Raw genomic sequence first — 19,804 nt, forward strand, 5'->3', positions numbered from 1 at the left:
ATCTCCGAGCGACTATACTACAATAAGCTACCAGCTTTTGCAAGGCGCTAGGCATACGGGCCTGAGTAGGGCTGATACTAACTGGCAGTGTCAGCGATACAGCCTAGCGCTGCATTGCTAGATGCGGATAGATTCGTTAAGTTGTGGCAATCAGCTATGTTGCTGTTGCGGTCTGCACATAAACGCTGAGACACGCATTCGCGTCACCTGCGCTTCGGGCGACATTTCTCCACAAAGGACTCGAAAAAGAGCTCTATCAACCATGGCGTTCCGTCGCGAAGTGCCGCCGCTGGACAAGATGGTGTTGAAGTTCATCTCCAAGGCGCCGCGGCAACTGGACGTGATCATCAACGAGAAGACGCTGGAGCGCGCGCATCGTATCGGGAAACCGTCCAAGTCGCGCACGCACAAGGCCAAGCAGGAGGTCATTCGGGCGCTTTTGCGTGGCGGGAAGCTGGGCGACGACACACTGCCCCAAAGCTTCTTCCATCCGACCATGACGCGCGTTGAAATCATCGGTGCTAAGATATCTACGGTCTTTGTGGAGATGGTGAGTTGGCTGCTGGCCAAGCTGCTGAGATGGGACAGACAGCACTGACGATATCATTGTCGTTGCCCGTTCAGTTGTCCAAGACATGCCCCAAACTGCACTCGGTCAATTTCTCGGGATGTTTCCGACTCACGGACGACGCAATTGAATTATTGCTGAAGAGTTGTCCAGGTGAGGGGCTTTAATGTGGCTGAATGAAGAATACTAGTGGATTTAATTTTTTTTCTTATTGTGGACTGCTACAGAGATCAAGGAGCTGAACATTGAGAACTGCCGCAAACTGACGGATTTGTCGCTGGATCATCTGCGTAAACTCGCCCCGAAGCTTCAGGTGGGGTACTGCCGAGAGGGGGGAATGTCGAGGTTGTTTTAAACATTCTAATGTGCCGCTTCAGAGCATTGATGTCGGCGGCAACTTTAACATGACGATTTCCGGTATTACGAAGCTGATCGAAAAGCACCCGAATCACTCCAAGTTTACGAAAGTCCACATTTCTGGCCATCCTGCGACGGACCAGTACGTATCCGAAAATTTGTGGCCAATTTGGGATTTTCTTGCTAACAAGTTGTGGGTTTTTAATGGTACAGAACGATTAAGACCATCATGGCCAAGTGTCGGAAGCTGCACAGTTTAAGTGTTGGCTATTGCGCCATCACTGATGAAGCGTTGATTGCGCTGCTCAAGAAACGCGAATCCGTATCGCGTCTGTGTTTGCATTGGAATGTTGCAATCACGTACGTTATTGCGTCCATTTCAGTCAGACTCTCGCACTGAAACCTGGATCTTACTGTGTGCTCTTTGTTTTTCTTTTAGCGATCAATTGCTTCGCTTTCTCGGATCTGAGGCTCGGAACTTGCAGGAGCTAAACCTATGTGGTGTTAAGAGCGTTTCCGCAGATGTACGTTAATCGTATAAGCTCTTTTATACTTGAAGAGGTAGCTTGCTCACTATGAATTTTTCGACGTGTACTTTGCAGGCGATTGTTGCTGCCATCCACGCGAAAATGGGCATGAGAAACGAGTTGCTAGACCCTACTTTACCTCAGCCTTCTCCTGATGAGAATCCCGAGCCAGAGCGAAAGCGCCTCAAGAAGATTGATTTCCGCTACACAACGTAAGCACCTTACCTCTTGTATCCATCAACCTGTAGCACCACTTACACTTTGTTTGGTTGCTAGCGTCACAAAGGAAGCGGCTGCATCTGTCAAGGAGCGATATCCAGAGCTACAAGTCACGTTCTAAACCAAAGACAACGTCGTTGCACAACAAATAAAACCTTCGTGCCAATCCTTGTCAGTATTTTACTTCGAAAAAATGCAACATGCAACATGTATCACACAACCGCTACTCCATGACATCATCATCGATCTCGTCGCCAGCGTAATAAATATCGTGGCCGGCAGTCTGCTCGTCGCCGTCCAGACTAGTGCACAGCGTAATAGCCAGCAATAGCTTTTCGCGCATGATCTCTTCGTTTGAATACACTGGTAACTCGATATTGAAAAAGCATGTGTCTGCCTTGGGCAGCATCGCGTCTTGATCCACTCCGCAATCTTGAGAAGGCGCCTTGATGAGCAAACGTGTGTGCGTACGATCAAACTCGGCATCGTCAGCGGGCAGCGTGTCTTGACCCCAGGCAAAGTTGATAAACCGTCGCTTGTTCTCCTCGCTGAAACTCGATAGCACTTTCCAAAACATCTCCAAGTGCGGGAATTGCTCGGGGCTCATGCCCGAAGAGTAGCGAGTGTGGCGCTTTAGCAGATTGATATCAATTTCTAGACTGCCGCTCACCCATTGCTGTAGCTCAGACCACACGCATAATTGCAGCAACTGGACTGGCACGATCTTACCGAGACCACGTAGCATCGCGTCCACTTGAGGCTTGCACTCCTGCAGTCGAGTAGCTTTGACCAGTCGAATATACTCCTTCGCGTTTGCCTTGGTAACCGGAAGCTGTTGTCCTCCATCCTTAAGCTCCACGATAGTTCCATCGCTGAGAGTCGTGGTGAACGAATCGTAGAGTACCTCGTTGGGGTCGTCGCTTGGAGCGGATGCCAGTTCCTCAAGGAACTTCAAACTCTCACACAATGAATGGTCTACACTTTCAAGATCCGTGAGGACGAGATTTTGCTTGACGAGCATTTTCCATACCAAAGGTGCCAGACGGAGATTGAGTCGAACCCCTGTGCGCAGGCAGCAGCCCATCAAAATGCCAACGAACTCGAACATTTGCAACAGTTCTTTGGACGTGCTGCTCGGCTTGGGCATGTAGCGCTCACGGAATTCTCCTGCCTTCATGACATTATTTTGCGACGGGATGAATAGTGGGTTACCACTGGCGAGTAACTCGTTCGATATGTCGTTGAATAACTGGCGGTACGGGCCTCCCTCGCCCACCACGTTTTCGCCGGCAAAGATGACAATAAACGACACAAACGGATCGCTAGCACCCGTAGGTCGCTTTGCACGCAGCAGAGACGGCGAGATAGCGCTCAACTGTTTCATCGTCGATGCAAACAGTGATCTTCTGGGATCGCGTAAAGCCACCAATGACGTCGAGGCCTCCGTGGTGCTAGAACAAATGCCTCCACGCTTGCCAGCGATCTTCCTTCGGTCGATCGTCACCATTGGCCGTTTGGCATTCGTATCGACGAACACAGAGTGCGCCAGAGTGGTATTATCTTGTGTGTGAGCGAAGAATCGAATCTTGACTCCAGGAAAAATCAACTGGCGAATCGAGACGATACGGCTGCGTAATGAGCTTGGATCACTCCATGGGCGGAGGTTCACAAGGGGTAACGCTCCTACCAACAACTTGTTGAGCGATTGCAACACCGCAAACCGGAGTCGCAAGTCGCGTGTCTCGAGTGAAGCTATCTGCAAGTATTCGCGCGCGTGGCTTGCATTCAAATGGCTTGGGCACAGATCCGTCAACATGAGCACACCCATCTTTCCGCTGAGTTCCCGACACACTGCAATTAGTTGACAGTCCATCTGGTGTGTCCACTTCGCTTGAGCTTTCATCGCGTCGTCCATGGATCCATAGTGACTCAGTTCGAATTGCAAATCATAACCCGATGAGCGCAGACACTTGTACACTCCCAGAGTCTTCCGTTCAATCTCTGACAAAGCTTTCACCGACGTTAATTTGTTCAAGCGCTCCTCACTGGATAGACTATCCCACGCATGGTTCTTCGTCACACTAGCTAACGCAGCGAATGCCTCTATTGCCGCCTTGCTATCGGATGTCGAGAAGTACTGAGAAGCTTCATGATTAAGTACACGACGGAGTTCTGGAGCCATAGTGACCACGGCTTCGGTAGTTGAGGACGTCTCGAAAAACTGGTGGTGTAGGAAATTAGTCACCTGCTTCGGCACGTCACTGGTGTCATCTGCTACGCGTATAATTTCAACAAATCGAGCAGCGCTCAACTTGTATCGCGAAGTTGAAGTGTCCACATCACTTGACACTGGATCGATTTCATTCTGGTTGCTTTCTCCACTAACAGCAGATGAGGGAGGCACCAAATCTGCACTACGTTCCATTGTGCACGCGTCACAGGTCGTATCTGCCCAACTGTTAACGAACGTGCAAGTAGTGCATGCCCAACCACTTGAAGCAGCACTCTCCGATCCATTCACCGGCTGTTCGGATCTCGACGACTGTGACTGAGCTTGAACATCTCGAGCCAAGTTCGCCATTTCAGGAGGAATGGGAGAGCCACATGCAGCACATTCCGCATCAGCTAGAGAGTTTTCCAGCGTGCACACACTGCATGCCCAAACATCACCGCTTGGGTCAGCGCCATCAGAGCAGCTGTCATTTCCATCGTTTGATTTACCACTAGAGCTGTCTGGAGGGCGACACACTGCTTCGATTCTAGCGAGCAACTCATGATCTTCCTCCGTAGGAGTTCCGCCATCAAATTCGAATGTTTCCTTGGAGATTCGAGTCAGCAAGTTCGAAATAACGTCAGCTCGACCAATGTCTATCATGGCGTAGCCCATTGTTTGGCCTTCAGAATCAACCGGCATGAAGAGGATATCGGCAACAATACCGAATCGAGTGACGGCAGCGGCAGAGTACACGTTCTGGTCGTCCGCTTCTCCACATTCTTCCAGAGCTAGATGCACGATAAAACGCGAAAGACTCGCCCGTAGCTCCGCAACATTCGACGTGCATGGTAAATTCTGCAAGAAGAGGATCCTTTCGCCAAATAAATCATGAGTAGCCAGAGCAGTCTGCGCTGTCTGAATCTCCCGAATAGGAGCTCGACCACAGTAAACTCGTTTAAATGCGTCAGGAGTTGCAATTTCACGCTTTCCCTGGGCCAAAACTCTGGTAAACACAGCCATCCGCACAAACTCTTTCCACCAAGCACCGCCAAGTATTGATGATGATCCACCCTTCAGCGAAGATACCTCTTCAACCAGAGAAATGAGCTCAGCCAACTGCTGGGTGTACAAAGAGAAGAGACCTTTTTGCGTGGTGCGTTCGTTGTCGTGCACAAAGGTTAACTCTTTCACCAGTCCGGAGAGCTTTGCGATTGGAACAGCGTGCATAGCTCCCTTACTCAATGCGAAGTTGATCAATTTTGCCGTGATCTGGTACACAGCAGTCTTCGCATTAGCTGGTAAACAGGCCGTAGTCGCAATCAGATACTCCACCAGAGCATTCAACGCAGTAGTAAGTACAGTCTCCACCTCGTAATGGGAAAGCTGAATAGCCAACAGCTTCTGGTAAATTTCTTCACACAACCACAGCGCCAATCCAAAATCAGAAGTGAAAGGATCCACACGAAACTTGTATCGAGCGTAGGTGCCTTGGGACATTCGCACGTAGCATTTGTCGCCAGGAACCACGAGGGGTGGGAGATAGCTAAGTCCACGTTTGTCTCCAAAGTATCCAAACAATCGATCTGTGCAGCGTTCGTCGCGGAAAAACTCTAGGCTGCTTCCGGCTGGTAAGTCCATAAGTACGGGGTGTACGGCGAAAGATAGCACCAAACAGGTTGCGTCCGGAACATGAATCAATACCAATGGTTGAGGGGGACTGTCGCTGGTCACCATGAACGATCTGCTTCGCAAGAAGGCACTGGACAAGTCGAGACCAGCTTTCAGCTCAGACAGTAGCGCCTCCATCAGCAAGTAGCGATGCTTCCGCGTAGACAGCGCTGGTGTCACATCAGGTTGCTGCAACTTGGGTTGAGTAGATTTTAGAGAGGTACTAGATCCACTTGATGATGGCGCTGAGCTCGACGAAGCCGAAGTAGCAGCAGCGGAAGCCCCAACTGCAGCTAACTTACCAGCAAGTGCACCTTGTTTCCCACGCTTCTTGTGCTTCTTCGCCGGCATTGTCACCGTTACGCTAGCATTCTCGTCATACGATGTGGATCTGTCCATGACAGGAGGAGGAGGGCTAGAAGCAGCACGCTCAAACTGTTTGTTCAGTACTGTCTGCAATACCGTGATCAACGCAGACTTCGGAGAGACCTTAGGCCGCAAATAAAGACTGCTGCTGTTTTCAGTGAGAGCTCCAGGCGTTGAATCGGAAAGCATTCCAATCTCAGAAGACAGCACCTTCTCCGGGCATCCGAGATCAGCTGCAGCAGCCAGTCGGAGCAGATCAGCTAGATCGTAGCGATTTCCTGGGTTCTTGGGCAGTGGAGCGGTCAACTGAGTCGTAGGCATTGGCGCATGGCCGATTGACGACGAGGTTGGCAACGGAAGAGGGGACGAGCTCGTTCTTGCTAAGCTTGTTTTCCTGGTCTCGATCGATATCTTCATAGCATGCTCTGGGGCAGCTTGCAATAGGTCAAATACGCTCTTCCGGGCTATGCTGTAGATGAGTTGTTGATTCATCATCTTCAGCCGAGTCCTGCTCGCCTCGAAGTCCGTAACTGATTGTTCAGAGACCGAAACGACCGACGACATTGCACGCAAGTTGTCCACATGGTACCACCAGTACTCACTGGCAGACGTCACAGGATTCACCACTTGAAGTAACACCATACCTGATGGATCAATCACTCGAACAGTTCCAGTGTGGCCTAAAGTCCACAACATATCTCGCGACCAATCTGCAACATCCACGTTCTCAGAAGCAATCACATAGCGACCGCCAACTTCCAGGTCGTCGATTTGCAGAGCAGACCAATCAGTATCTGGGTCCGGGTAGTGACAGCCTGACGGCACATGGCCGTCACACAATGTGAATGCGATTTTTAACGCCGCCGCAGCATTCCCCTCTCGCAATGGCTCGCGTAACTGGGCGAAGAAGTAGTCCATTTCGTAACTCTTGAAAGAACCCGATACATACGTCTCGATCGCCGGGATAACGTTCTTTTCCCAGTATTCCAGCATCTTGTTTCGGCCCGAGTGTTGCGGCAGGTCATTGCGTGAAGAAAACGCGTGCAGACTGTAGAAATATTCCGATGGCTCGGGCATCGACTGCGATCCGTCACTAGCGACCGACGTATACGCGGGTGCATCCTCAGGCATCGACGTTGGGGGTCGAAGAACACAAGTTTTGTCGTCACTAGCAGAGAACGAGCTTGACGAAATCGGCCGCGTTGCTAGCGAGAGGTGTAAGTCTCGTGAGCGCAACCACTCCATATTCCACAATAATTCGCGCATATCCGCAATGTCTTCCACTTTCAAGTCACGCACGCACATCTGCGCAAGCTGAAAAAGAATGGCTGGGCAGTTACCGTTTGTCTGTAGCATGCACACACCATCCTGTCAATGCATTATCAAATAAAAGACAACATACACAAGGCACTTACTGAGATCACTTGGTTATCGAACAGCGACGGCCATGAAGGAGCCATCGATGAAAAAGACTGAATGAGAGCACAAGCTAACTCCCAAAGTAGTAGAGATCCTGCAGTGGGTGTGCCATCCTCATCCACGTCATCGCTTTTGCCATCAGATGTCCACTCGTAGATTGTTCTCACTACAGCGCAAAAGGGAACAACAAGTGGTTCAAGCAATTCAACGGTATCCATGCCAAGAGGGATACCGCTAATCGCCTTCACCTCTGAGGTTGTACGTTTGTAGAAGCATAAATCATCATCATTCGCAGCTTCTCCGTTTCGTACTCCTTCCGTAAAACCATCCAGAGTTGCAATCACAATGTCGTCGTTACCAAACGCGTAAGAATAAACCACACCAGTGTGCCCACCACGAGCCTTGTCAGCTGCATAACTCGACAGCAAAACATTTCCACCGATACGTAGTGGCTCACGGAATCCACCAAGCACCTGAGTGGCTCCCAGAGTCAGGAAATACGCATCGTACGGCGCCGAGGTCATGCCAGTTGACTCGGTGATTTGGTGTGGCGCATCTTCGAGAATCTCGGTCATCTTTCTCAAGGTGCTACTTCGCCATTTCTGCATGTTCGAACGCCCAGAGATCATTAAGCGCAGCACAGCTATCACTTCGGACGCCAATTGTCGCCCATGCTCGACCTTTTGACTACTTCGACGTGTGGTTGAGTTGACAAGAGCCGCCTTTCTGTTAAAGGCATTGATAACTTCTCGATTAGCTCTTCTAGAAGAGTTCTTCTCGCCAGACACGGGGGAGCGACGATGAGAGAGACGAGATGAGCCAGGCTCCAAGAAAAGTTGCATGCTTCCTTCCCAATCGTGCAACGCGTCTACGTCCGCCATATCATCCGAGTGCGCGACGGTCACAAGGAACCCTAGATTTGCCAGCGCGTTGGCAGTATCACAACATTCACGTCTAGTACCAAAGCAGTAATTAACGTATCCATGTGAGTCAAGCAGTACACGAAGTAGGTTTCCCTTCCACGGCTTCGATCCAACAAGAGCTGTCTCGGGGACGACATTTCCACCTTTCGACCGAGGCTGTAACAAATCTCCGCTGCCAGTCGCGTCGGCTAAGCGCACGAAGGGATGATCCATATTATGATTCTGGTTCGTGTAACAGCTCGTGCACAAATCGTAGTTGGGGCAACTGAAACACTTGAATCGGAAACCACGCAAAGGACTCTGATTACAGCCGTCACACCGCACACTTGAATGCTTCATCGTGGCCTGAGCGGCCGTGCATTCAGCAACTGCTTCCGTAATTGCTTTCTCAACGGCATCCTTCCCATCACTTCCTTCAACTGGAATCTCCAACGAGCTGACATCTGGCTCCCCCACACTGTTGGCTGCGTCCACCAACTTGTCAGTAGCCACCTCGTTTTGGAAAATAATGACACAATGATCCGATATCTTGTTGTTTTTTGGAAAAGGTACTGCATTTGAGGCGTGATCACTTACTGGAAGTGGAGACACGATCTCCCCGACTCGTTTCAGTAAAATATCTTGAATCTCCATTCCGAGCATCATTTTGTTTTCAGTTGAGCGTGGGACAACCACAGAAAGATCGAACATAGCATCTCCCAGCAACTCCAAAGCGTAGCGAATGAGTCTTGTGCTTGCCACACTCAAGGTTAACGGGGAATTCTGTGTTGCCACGATGTCAATCGCGTTCTGAATCCACCAGCAAAAAACTTCAGGCCACTCGTGAACAATAGCAACTTTGTTCGCCACGGTACACATGAGACGATAAGTAGCTTCGTCTGAAGATTTGATAACGCACGTAGGCGCGCCCGTAGCCTCCTTGTCTTGTTTCGCAGCAAAGTGCTCGTATAACGCACAGAGCTCACCAAACACCGTTTTCAACGGCGATTTCCACGACGTATCCGATCCACCTTGCTCAGCGGCATTGTCCAAAACTTCCTCAGCAAGTAGTCGCAACAAGATCCAAGCAGTATCATACACTTGTCGATGCACTTCTCGTGCATCAGGGTGTCCGGAAAGCAGCACACCCTTATCCGCCGATAGTTCGTTAGCATATGGCCACATCTCGCCATCAAGAGCCAAGATCAATTTCGAGACTCTTTCCAGGCCAAGAGCACGGCTCGAGATACTGTCTACGGAATGTGCGCAATTCCAAATGTCCGCCAGAGCCACAGCGCGGAATGCAGGCAGCGCGTCTTTGGACTCCGAAATGCAGGCGATCGATTTTGCATACGAGTTAAGCCTATCCACACACGATAACAACACAGGTAAGTATGACATACAGAGAGTCAAGAGGAAGCGATACTTACGAGGCCATGGTTTTGGCCAGAAGGAGAGGACTAGCCACTGCACACCCAGAGAGAATAGCATCATCTTGCATCAACGTGTTTGAAGGGACAGCGTACAGGACGCGACCGACGAAGAATTGAGCCATGTCGTCGTTTTTCAGATTCGTAATCGCCTCCTCGCAGTATCCAATACCAGCTAAACGCGATTCAAGACGAGCCGAATGGGCTGTAGAGCATTCTTCTAAAGCAGATATCGGTACAGTGCTGCACAGAAATCTACTCACATCGGACAAACAATCTGGTACCGCCGAGTGAATTGGCTCTGCGACTGATTCCAAGTAGGTGTAGCCGTATTCCACGCATTTTTCCCACCTTGCTAGTAGGAAACGAGTTTTCGATAAAACAGCTTGGGCAACTGCTTCATGTGAACCTGACGACTGGGAGTCATCTTTCTCGTGCTTCGCGGCAATTTCCTTGACAAGAAGCTCATGGATGGACTTAACGCAACTTGTCATGTCGCTTTTCTTGAACACAACGCTCTTCAGTTGGCAGAGCTCTGAAAGACGATCCAGATTATCTGCATATCGCTCCATCAATTCATCCAAGCTAACTTCATCGATGCACAGGTAGTGCCATTCACTGACAAGCTGGACTTGGCGCAGCATCCACCGCTCCAGTTTCCCCAGCTCAACTGCAATTCGATGGAAAAGCGCGCTTTCGATAACATTGGGCAACACTCCTTGATTCTCCACAGTATCCAGCCAGACATGTAGCTGATGGTGATTCGAGCGCACCAGCAGAACAGCAGCAGCCACTTGTAGTGATTCTTCCCAACGAACAGTAGAATGTCGAGGCGGTAAAGTGCGAAGCCGCACAAATTCGGACAATGTCGAAAAGAACATCTCTCCTCGCTCCGTGCGATTCACAACGTCATCAACGAATTTCCATCTAGACTTCAGGATATTGCATGCAGGGACTGGCAAGTTGAATAGTTGCCTCTCCATGACCCACGGTTGACACGATTTTTCGACGCCTTGCGGGGGAGAACCACGCAACAGTTTGTCTCCAAGTATACCGCACGCATTTGCTACAGAGCACCCCAACTCAGGCAGCCAAGACCTCTGCGGGCTGCCAAAAAGACCACGCACCGTACACTTGAGACCCCATCGCTGTTTGTCCCCAGTTCCACTTCGAGCTTGCGTTGTCGCGCATAGCATGACTGTCGCAGTATCTCCTACGACGGTAAGTCCTCCTGCCGGCCAGTTTCCCCGCGAGTATGAGCCAAAGAAGCACCCTCCATCTTCACCAAAGCCAACGTCTCCGTAGGGGAGGCGATCAGCTTGATACCAAGCAAGTCCAGACGTGATGAACACGATGTCAGCTTCTCCAGACGTCCGACAACGTGGGTCGAACTCGAAATGTAACACGCTGGCACCAGGAATGTGCACCACCCGGCGAAACACGGGCTGAGTGTGATTGTATGGATGCGGTGTCTCCACTACTTGGTATCCGCCAAAGATGGCAGCATCGTCAAGGGCCGGCCTCGGCCTGGTCACGCGAGTGCTCTCATCCGAACAGATCAGAGTATCAAGTTCTCTCATCAAGAAAAGCAAACGATCTCGGAACTCATCCGAGAAATGGTCGGGGAAATTCGGGATGAAAGCGATTACCATGGGCAAGATTGTCCCTACCACAGACGCTTGTAGGTCGCAACCATTTGACGCATCACCTTGGTAGCAACGCAGCATTTCCAGAGCGGAGTCAAAGCATGTGCGCGCAAAACGTTCAAACGATGTCGTTGCTTCCAGCACCTCCTGTCCCACTTCCTTGAACGATGACGTCGGTGTTAGCTCAATGTTGGCAGCATACATTCGAGCACAGCAATAGTTCATAACGGCATGCAGAGCTTTGCTAACTGGAGTTTGGAACGGTAAGCCATCGACTTTAATTAGCCACTTTTCCCGCTGGATGCCACTTCTACTTTCAAGCTTGGACAACGCAAAAAGAACTTCCAAAAATCGAGAAAAATTCTCAGCTGCTGTTGGCACAAAATCGGCAACTGCGATACGCCCATCATCCATCGGACTGAAAAGTAGTCTCCTTAGTAAATCCACGCCACAATCACGCATCGTTTGCAGTATCAGAGAGTCATGGGACTCCAATAAGATTGCAAAGAACGACTCGGGTAAATCGGTCTCTTTATGGCCGTCTTTACCAATGTCATCTGATGTCCCAGAGCCGATAATATCTTCGCACGCGGAAATAAAAAACTCGGATCGGCAATTTGAGAAGAATATACCCTTACGTATCCCCCAGACCAGCAAAAAATGTGCAGAGATAACAATTCTTGATCGTTCGGATTGCAAGGCACCATCCGCGGGAGTTTGTTCAGACATCTGATCGCCAAAAAGGCGTCTGGAGATATCCTTCAATGTACGTTCAGTGTCTTGGAACAGCTCCTGGGTGGCTTCATCACACGAACTAATGTTCATCGTAACCCCAACGAACTCAAACTCTTGCACAATCTCCGCCAGAATTCGTAGAAGGTCGGCTACAAGTCTAAAAGCCGCTCTAAGTGCAATCGGATCACCATTTTCACCGCAATCTCCCTTCTTAGATGAAAGCATTCCGCAGTAGTAATTGACAGCTCGAAGAATCTGGAGTAGTCCCTCGTCTTCAAAATCCACGCAAAACGGAATAATGTAGCCCGGCGGATCCTTAGAATGCAGTCGGTCGAGCTCTTTTAACCGCGCACGAATATTCTTGATCCGGCGATTCTTTGATTTTGTCCCCAGGTCGCCGTCCCTATGATCAGCTGGTTTATCCGTTGAGGCTGGTGCTGGCTCACGTCCTGTTCGAAATAATACATCCTGCAAACCAGCCCGCGGGTGCTTGTACGCCGGGAGAGCTGCTCGCTTCCGCATGAGCTGAGCAAGTTGGGAGATAATTAGCATTCCAGTATCCGCTAGCGTTGTGCACTCTGTCGTAATTTGTTCCACAAAATCTCGGCTTTGTTGCACATGATCCACGTATTCCTCCAGACAATTCAGATAGCCCGAGAACACAAGAATCCGCTTACGTGTCATGTCAACGCAAGTTGGCGAACCAGCAGGTACTCCCTTAAGAAGCACAGGCTTCTCTGCAAGTAATGAGCCATTTTCCAACGAAAAAAACCAGGACGCATCATTTGAGCTGGCAGCACGCTTCACTTTGTCGCTCTGTTCCTCACCGACAGTGTACAGTCCTGGCGGCGAAACCACGCATAGCTGTCCGTGGGTTGCGAAGAATGTACCAGCGATAAGCAGTACGGGATCCAGAGCACCCGATTTGGGCTTTGCCGCAAGAATGACACTGGACACTGTGGGAATGACCATTGGCTCTCGGAGATACGCGCCGCACGTATGCAGCCATGTGGATGCTTCATTGAGCTGGAGTCCGTTCCTTCTGAGCGCTACTTGACACTCCTTGCGGGTGTAAAGTCCACACCAGAACGCAGCAAGATCATTCACCATTTGATCCTCCGTCTGCTGCTTCAGCTTCTTCTTGTCTTCGTCCTTCTTCTTTAATGAGGCTTCGCGAGCGCTTTCAGCGAATAACGACACATCGACGTTGGCAAAAGGATCAGCACCCTCGGATGCGAAGGACTCGACAGTAGTTTCCACATCACTCGCCACAGGGCCATCATCTGCACCGGGAACGGTATCATCCGAGGTAGTGTTCGCAATAGATGGAGTGTCATCGTCTACAGCATTTCCTTCAGAAGTTGACTTATCAATCGATGGTTTGTCGCTCACCGTAGCGAATAAACACGACTCGCACAAATCGAAATCACATCCCGACGTACAGCGGTATCGCTTGGCAGCGTTGTCCCTGAAGCAATTGGACGTGCCACCATCGCACATCCAAGACGTCTTTGAAGTACACAACGTGACCGTATGGGAGTGAAGCGCAGATAGTGTCTCCACACCGCCCTGGGCGTCTCTTGATCCACTAGTGCCGTGCTTATGTTTTTCCCTCGAAGGTGTCAAGTCCAAGAAGAGGTCAATATCAGGTTCCTCCAACTTCATGATGGAGGTGATACTGTCTACCTTGTGCCGGTACAACACAAGTTGATGACGAGGCAGTGGATCAGGTTCGTTCTCACGATTACCCTCAACGACCCCCTCTCCGTCCCTGGATTTTCGTGAACTTTTGACATTCGGCAGAGGTTTTCGCTCGAGAAATCCGTCCTTTTCCGTCACGATATACAAGTCGTAGCATCCTTCGGCGCCCCAGCGATACGTATTAACACGCTGATTTTTGTCCCATCGGACTGTTACACCACTGCCTTTCACGCCTCCCCAGGTGCTTATACGCTCCACTGTACCAGGACTACCCTTTTCACCATCTTGATTCGACCACTTCCAATCAGGTCCTCGAACAACGCGATCCCCCACATTAATGGTGACAGGTTCGGGAGACTGGAGTGGTGAATTTGGTCCACTGTCACTTTTTCCGAGCACAGCATTTACAATTTCACTCACCGGTGTGGACTTCCTCGATTTATGACTACGACTTCTGTGTTTGCGACTGCTGCTAGTTTTACTTGAAGATTTCTTGTAGGTATCGATGCAGCGAATCGTAAACAAGTCAACGCCGTCAGTAACCATAGCATACACGCTGCTTTCAGTCGTGCCTTTGCCTATCAAGGCACGATTTGGAGCCAAAACAAGCTCCTGCACATTCTGCAGGTCGTTAGTTCGGATACGATCCACGCGATGGCCGGGCATAACAATAGTGCGGCAGTAGAGCTCGTCGCCAATACAGCAGAGCCACGAGCGTTCAGCGTCGCGACTGCGAACATAGTCCTTGTTGTGTGCGTATACAAAATCGCGCGCCGTCGTTCCGTTCCCAGTCCCAATCTTCAAAAGCCCGGATCGGCCAAATATGTACAGGTAGAGGCCATCGGTCGCAATTGCATCACTCGTAGAAGGCTGGTATGAGCAAACTTTCCACTGTGCCGATAAATCTCGAGGGAACGTCGCTGCAAGAATTGGCTCTGCAACGTGTTGAGCCAAACGCGAGCAGTACAGCTTCAAAAGCCTCTGCAATTCAGGACGAGTTGATCCACCATCAGCATCGTCGATGTACGTCGCCTGCCCCAACTTGATGAATTGTAACGCAGCTTTGCTTAGGAGTGTAAACGATTGCAACTGCACTCCCATCGCAAACAGCCCAAGCAACCCAGCAAACACCGAGTCTGCTGCAGCTGAATTTTGGCCATTCCGTGTCAACTCTAGGAATTCAGTGACTTCGGCTGCAAACTTGTTCGCATCGATCGGTTCATAGATTAGACTCGTCTCTGGTAGTTCAGCTAGGCGAGACAGGAACTCAATAGCAGCATCCGTGTCGTTGATCCATTCGAGTGGACTTCTGTAGGGCAGGTGCGGCCATTTTCGCGGGAACAAGCTTGGTACAGTTGTTTCCACTGCGTCTTCCTTCTGAGATGCCACAAGCAACGCCTGCTTCTTCCCTTCATTGCGTTTATCACTCACTTTAGAAGTCTCCACCACTTCGTATCCTGGTCCAGTTTCCAGCGCACGTTGATAACACACCCGCATAAACTCACTTTGTTTGCGGTAACGATAGGCGTTGGCGCAGTGCACACGGCGCGTAAATGCGGCGATAGCTCGTCTAGCTTTGCGAAGCTGCATTTGTTGACTCATAGATTTTTTCTTCTGCGTGCAATTTCCAGACCTCGGGAGGACGTACAAGTCCCGGAATGGTTCGAAGATCTGCTCGAACGTGACGGCTCCGACGCCCGATACTTTGGTGCCAGTCACGGCAGGTACTGGGAAAGTGTTTTGTGGCTCTAGTTCCGCCTTATCCGTCGACTTGTTCCTCTGTCGTGGCTGGTGGATCTCTTCGTCCTCCTCCTCCAGTTCGAAGTCGTCCAGCGAGTCGTAGTCATCCTCATCGCTATCGTCCTGCAGACCCTCGAGCTCTGACACGACACTGCCATTAAGCAGGCGACTGAGTCTCCTGGACGTGCGTCTGGATGTGACGCTGCTTGCTCGACGACGGCGACGGGCGCGGCGCAAGCGACTTGTCTCGCTACTGTCGCTATCGCTGCTACTGCTGCTCGCGTCGCCATTTCGGATCTCGTTGGTGCCTAGCACCGCATCTTCGCTGAAGAAGTGGAACGTCTCCTCCGTCTCCACGAAGCGTCTCGGCGGCACCATACTCCACTTGCGTTACGCAAGTTAACCCACTGTCTTCTCAGCGATTCTGCTGGAAGCTTCTGATTCCAGGTAATATTCCGTTTACAAGGCTGTATGACAAATGGTAGTGTGCCCGCATTGAACAAAGCTCGGCATCATGGACCCTCCGCCGCCCCCGCCGCCTTCGTCGGCGCACGCCCCGCCTCCACCCAGCAGCTCTAGTGCGTCGTCTCCTGCGCCAGCTAGTGCACCTCCACCACCGCCTCCTCCTGGACCGCCTCCCACGCCTTCCTCAGCGGCCAGTACGCCGCCCAAGCCCCACGCCCCTTCTCCAGCTTCCACACCCACGGGAGGCAATGTGGCGCCGACGCCGCACTCGAAGCTGCTTAACCACCAACCACTGGACGCTCCCGACGAACTGGATCGCAAGTGGTACGCGCACTTTTACCACATGCAGAAGACCATTCAGGGCAAGGACGAAGCCGCCGCACTCGCCATTTTGAAGCAGCAACCGGCCGAGGGGGTGGCACCGCTGCCGTTCCAGCCGGATATCGCTCTGCTGTATGCAGTAGTGACAGAACCGACGCTGGCTAAACAGCATCTACGCTACCTGACGGCAGTGGCTGCCACTGATAACTATAAGAATTGCATGGGCTGGCTGCAGAAACTCATCGATCTCAAGTTCGTCAAGCTATTGGTAGCTTGTCGCAGCCAATTGCTATGGCTCGTGAGAGAATTGGTGCATCTGAACGCTCCTGGGGTGGACAAGGTCATTGTCTGCTTGATGAGATACTTAACCGGTGGCGAACCAAGCCGCACTACAGTCTGGTTGGCGTCGTCGATTATCCGGATCCTTATTGAGCACGAAGCATGGCTGCTGTCGTGCTCCAGTTTGATCCCGTTCGTTTTCCACACTTTTGCGAGGATTTCGCTGGACCACACTGCCTCGCAACATGCGAGCTTGCTGAAGCAGGAAGTGGAGCTGTGTACCACACTGTGGAATCGTCGCCAATCGGATGTGGCGCAGCTCGGACGAGAAATCGTGCGCGTGCTCAGCGATGCCAAGGACGTAAGTGCTTCTCAACTTCCTGTTGCTACTTTATGGAGTTTATAACGATCATGATTGTTTTGAATTGCTATGCATGCAGATCCCGGGAATGAACGCGCTTTGGAAACAATTGCGGAACGTCCGTGACACAGCTGAACCCGAGAAGGATGTCACTGTCTACTCAGTGGCTCAATTGATGGCGATTCCGACCCCTCCCAAATATCTTGCCTACCGTTTGAACCCGAAAATGGAGGAATACCTATTGTTTATGATGGTACGTTCAAGTACCCACATAGAGCCATCAGTAGTCACAAATTCGCTCACACTTAGTTTGTTGATAATAGGAACGCGTTCAAGCTGGATCCGTGACGCGCTACCAGAAGTGGTTTTCCTCTCAGTTTTTGAGCAGCCCTGGATCAGACGCTCTTGTACCCGACCTTGTGCGATACATTTGCGCTGTGTATCACCCTTCGAACCAGGTTCTAAGCTCCAAGGTCACCCCACGTTACCACATTCTGGGGTGGTTGTACTTACTCTGGTATGTCATTAACCACTGCTTCTGATCACATTTATTTCTACTGACAATCACCGTGGTTTTAATTGATACAGCCACGGTAGTAAGACCCCAAGTGTATTAGCCCGAGTTCAGCTTGCAATGTTCTTCGACTATCTGTACTTTAAACCATCGGACAACATCATGGCTGTGGAGCCAGCGATCTTGCTAATGGTACGTGTTGGTGAATTGCACTCCACGATAGTGTGTAATTCTAACAATGACTGTACATCCATGCATATCAGGTGAAATCGCTGAAAAGCCATCCGATGGTGACCCTCGCTATGATCCAATTCCTCGTGTTTGCTGTGGAAAAATTTGCGGCATCCGCCGTCAACCGAAAACTGATGCAGAAGGGTGTGTCCACCGCTTTTGCGATGATTCTGAAGCTCGGTGTCGTCTCATCGATTCATCCGCTCCAGTCGTTCCCAATGCTGCTGTCCAGTGCCCCGGAACTGCAATCCGATCTTCACCGTATTTTCCCAGAGCACTTCCCGTCTGCAGAGAATGCCAACAAGGCTCAAGCCCACCCGAGTCCACTCTCAAATGCTGGAGGAAGTCCTGCCAGATCTCCTGTTTCAACTTCTTCACCTGTCCGGCAATCTCCTGTCCGACAGTCACCTGTTCGATCACCCGTTCATCAGTCACCAGTGCGAGGCAGTCCCATTGGCGCCGGTAGTCCCGTGACGTCACCATTACGATCACAGAGCCCCACGCATTCAGACGCGAGTATGGGCGGTGGTGGCCCATCATCGGACACAAACTCTCTCGGCGCTCTATCTTTCTTGCCCGACAACCAACAAACGGTAGATACCTCGACGGAAATGGCTACTCCTAACGATGCGACAGCACTGCCGACTGTGATTTCCCCGAAGCAGCCAGCAGTTGAGATTCCTGACAGTATTTTAGTGCTTGGACGCGATGATATCAAACATTTCCAGCAATCATTGCCCGTGCCGTGTACCCGCCCCACCGAGAGCTTCCTGGAGTGTTTGAACGATATCTTAATATCGTGGATTCGGCAGAGTAATGCCGTCGAAATCGCTGCTCCATTGGGTTCATTCCTGCACGCCTCGCTGGAAAAGATTATTGTGTCATCACGAATTGCTCTGAGCGACGCTCCGAAAGCCACATCTGCTGGTGTATTCGATTCGATGCTGGATCAGGTACTCAGTGAATCGTCTGAACTCTTTGTTCCGTTTTTGAAGGCTATGTATGCTCGGGATGTAACAATATCCTATCGTTTGCTGGCATTCTGTTGCTCTCGAAGCGATTCCAAGAGCCCTGACGTTGCTCTAGGACCGTACGCTACATTCGTTGACGCCATTGGTGGCAACGTGGCTCAAAACATCTTGAAGGACTTGAACTTGAGCCAGCAAATCGACGACGCGCGGGTACAAGCTTGTGCACTAATGGACAAACAGTTGCCTCCTGCTGTTTCCAATGACGAAATGGATGCTGTTAGTGCTACTGCGCTCGTCGTGTGTCCGTATTTGTTCGCGAACATGAAGCACCCGTTCCTGTCCAAGCTCATGGGTCGCGGCGAAGCACTTGTACAACTACTGCTTGGGCTTGTAACACCAGCCATGCTGAATGCGCTGTGCACTCGTGTCGTCATGCGTGAGTTTGCTATGTTCAAGAGTCGTTTGGCCAACATTGTGCTTTCGTCGCTGCAATGGACCTCGTGGGAGCAGTACGGTATGTGGGATCTTGTGGTAGCGGAGCTGCAGTCGGGACGCTCGGCCACAGCCGAAAAGACCATGATGGCAGCGGCGCGCAAGGTGCTGGCCTGTGTGAACCCGAAGGAGAGTCCGGAAACGATGACGGGCTTACTCAAGTGTCTGATCCACTTCAGTCCCGACGCTAGCGTGCTGCAGAGCGTGTTCAAGTTACCTGAAACGTACGAAGACTTCCCGTTCGCGTTGCTGGCCTGCTGGATGGACAAGTTCCCGGACGTCGTGACAAGCCACGTCCGTAGCTCGCTAGAAAATGCCGACGATCTCGACAAAGACAAGGCACTCGCAGAACTCGTCCGGAAGTTGGACCATCTCCAGGACTTGCGCAGCCGAAACGTCGCTGCCAACAGCGCTGAGGAGCAGATCGCGGTGCTGAAGGACGAAAAAGTCCTCTCCGCATTGAAGAATCTACTACACCGACCAGCCGATGCCCCAGCTACGAATTATCACACACTCCGAGCACTTCTATTCGATGAGGAACCTCCTCACAAGAAACAGCGTCTTGCAGGAGATAATTAGATAAATTGCATACGGAAAGTTTAGTAAAAGCGTGCAACATCTTGTCCATCGCCACATGGCTACACTTCGACGCCACGTCAGTCTCGTTTCCCCCGCTT

At 51.0% G+C, this 19,804-nt stretch overlaps 3 protein-coding genes across 3 annotated transcripts; 2 read left to right on the forward strand and 1 right to left on the reverse strand.

Annotated features, from left to right (window-relative positions):
* The first annotated feature begins 209 nt into the window (after nt 1–209).
* PPTG_01427 (hypothetical protein) lies at nt 210–2,493 on the forward strand. The gene is made up of 8 exons (XM_008894733.1): nt 210–550; nt 625–721; nt 796–881; nt 946–1,067; nt 1,139–1,285; nt 1,365–1,449; nt 1,528–1,664; nt 1,729–2,493. The coding sequence occupies exons 1-8, from the start codon at nt 263–265 to the stop codon at nt 1,790–1,792; spliced, it is 1,026 nt and encodes a 341-aa protein (XP_008892981.1). The 5' UTR covers nt 210–262; the 3' UTR covers nt 1,793–2,493.
* Nucleotides 1,731–15,964, reverse strand: PPTG_01428 (hypothetical protein). The gene is made up of 3 exons (XM_008894734.1): nt 9,672–15,964; nt 7,336–9,604; nt 1,731–7,267 (listed from the first exon to the last, which is right to left on the reverse strand). The coding sequence occupies exons 1-3, from the start codon at nt 15,869–15,871 to the stop codon at nt 1,895–1,897; spliced, it is 13,842 nt and encodes a 4,613-aa protein (XP_008892982.1). The 5' UTR covers nt 15,872–15,964; the 3' UTR covers nt 1,731–1,894.
* PPTG_01429 (hypothetical protein) lies at nt 15,958–19,759 on the forward strand. Its single transcript, XM_008894735.1, has 5 exons — nt 15,958–16,919; nt 16,999–17,172; nt 17,243–17,436; nt 17,508–17,625; nt 17,697–19,759. Exons 1-5 carry the CDS (start codon nt 16,008–16,010, stop codon nt 19,704–19,706), a joined length of 3,408 nt encoding a protein of 1,135 aa, XP_008892983.1. The 5' UTR covers nt 15,958–16,007; the 3' UTR covers nt 19,707–19,759.
* Nucleotides 19,760–19,804: the final 45 nt, after the last annotated feature.

This window comes from Phytophthora parasitica, assembly GCF_000247585.1.
Source record: "Phytophthora parasitica INRA-310 unplaced genomic scaffold supercont2.3, whole genome shotgun sequence".
Taxonomy (NCBI): Eukaryota; Oomycota; class Peronosporomycetes; order Peronosporales; family Peronosporaceae; genus Phytophthora; species Phytophthora nicotianae.

What these genes read in the sequence shown, in the direction of transcription:
- PPTG_01429 (XM_008894735.1), top strand. Translation starts at nt 16,008, where the DNA reads ATGGACCCTCCGCCGCCCCCGCCGCCTTCGTCGGCGCACGCCCCGCCT. An exon ending in TGCTCAGCGATGCCAAGGAC is followed by an intron (nt 16,920 to 16,998) that starts GTAAGTGCTTCT and finishes CTATGCATGCAG; the next exon opens with ATCCCGGGAATGAACGCGCT. An exon ending in GGGTGGTTGTACTTACTCTG is followed by an intron (nt 17,437 to 17,507) that starts GTATGTCATTAA and finishes TAATTGATACAG; the next exon opens with CCACGGTAGTAAGACCCCAA.
- PPTG_01427 (XM_008894733.1), top strand. Translation starts at nt 263, where the DNA reads ATGGCGTTCCGTCGCGAAGTGCCGCCGCTGGACAAGATGGTGTTGAAG. An exon ending in GGCCATCCTGCGACGGACCA is followed by an intron (nt 1,068 to 1,138) that starts GTACGTATCCGA and finishes TTAATGGTACAG; the next exon opens with AACGATTAAGACCATCATGG. An exon ending in TTAAGAGCGTTTCCGCAGAT is followed by an intron (nt 1,450 to 1,527) that starts GTACGTTAATCG and finishes TGTACTTTGCAG; the next exon opens with GCGATTGTTGCTGCCATCCA.
- PPTG_01428 (XM_008894734.1), bottom strand. Translation starts at nt 15,871, where the DNA reads ATGGTGCCGCCGAGACGCTTCGTGGAGACGGAGGAGACGTTCCACTTC. An exon ending in CTGGCCAAAACCATGGCCTC is followed by an intron (nt 9,605 to 9,671) that starts GTAAGTATCGCT and finishes GTGTGTGGATAG; the next exon opens with GCTTAACTCGTATGCAAAAT. An exon ending in TCGATAACCAAGTGATCTCA is followed by an intron (nt 7,268 to 7,335) that starts GTAAGTGCCTTG and finishes TGCATGCTACAG; the next exon opens with ACAAACGGTAACTGCCCAGC.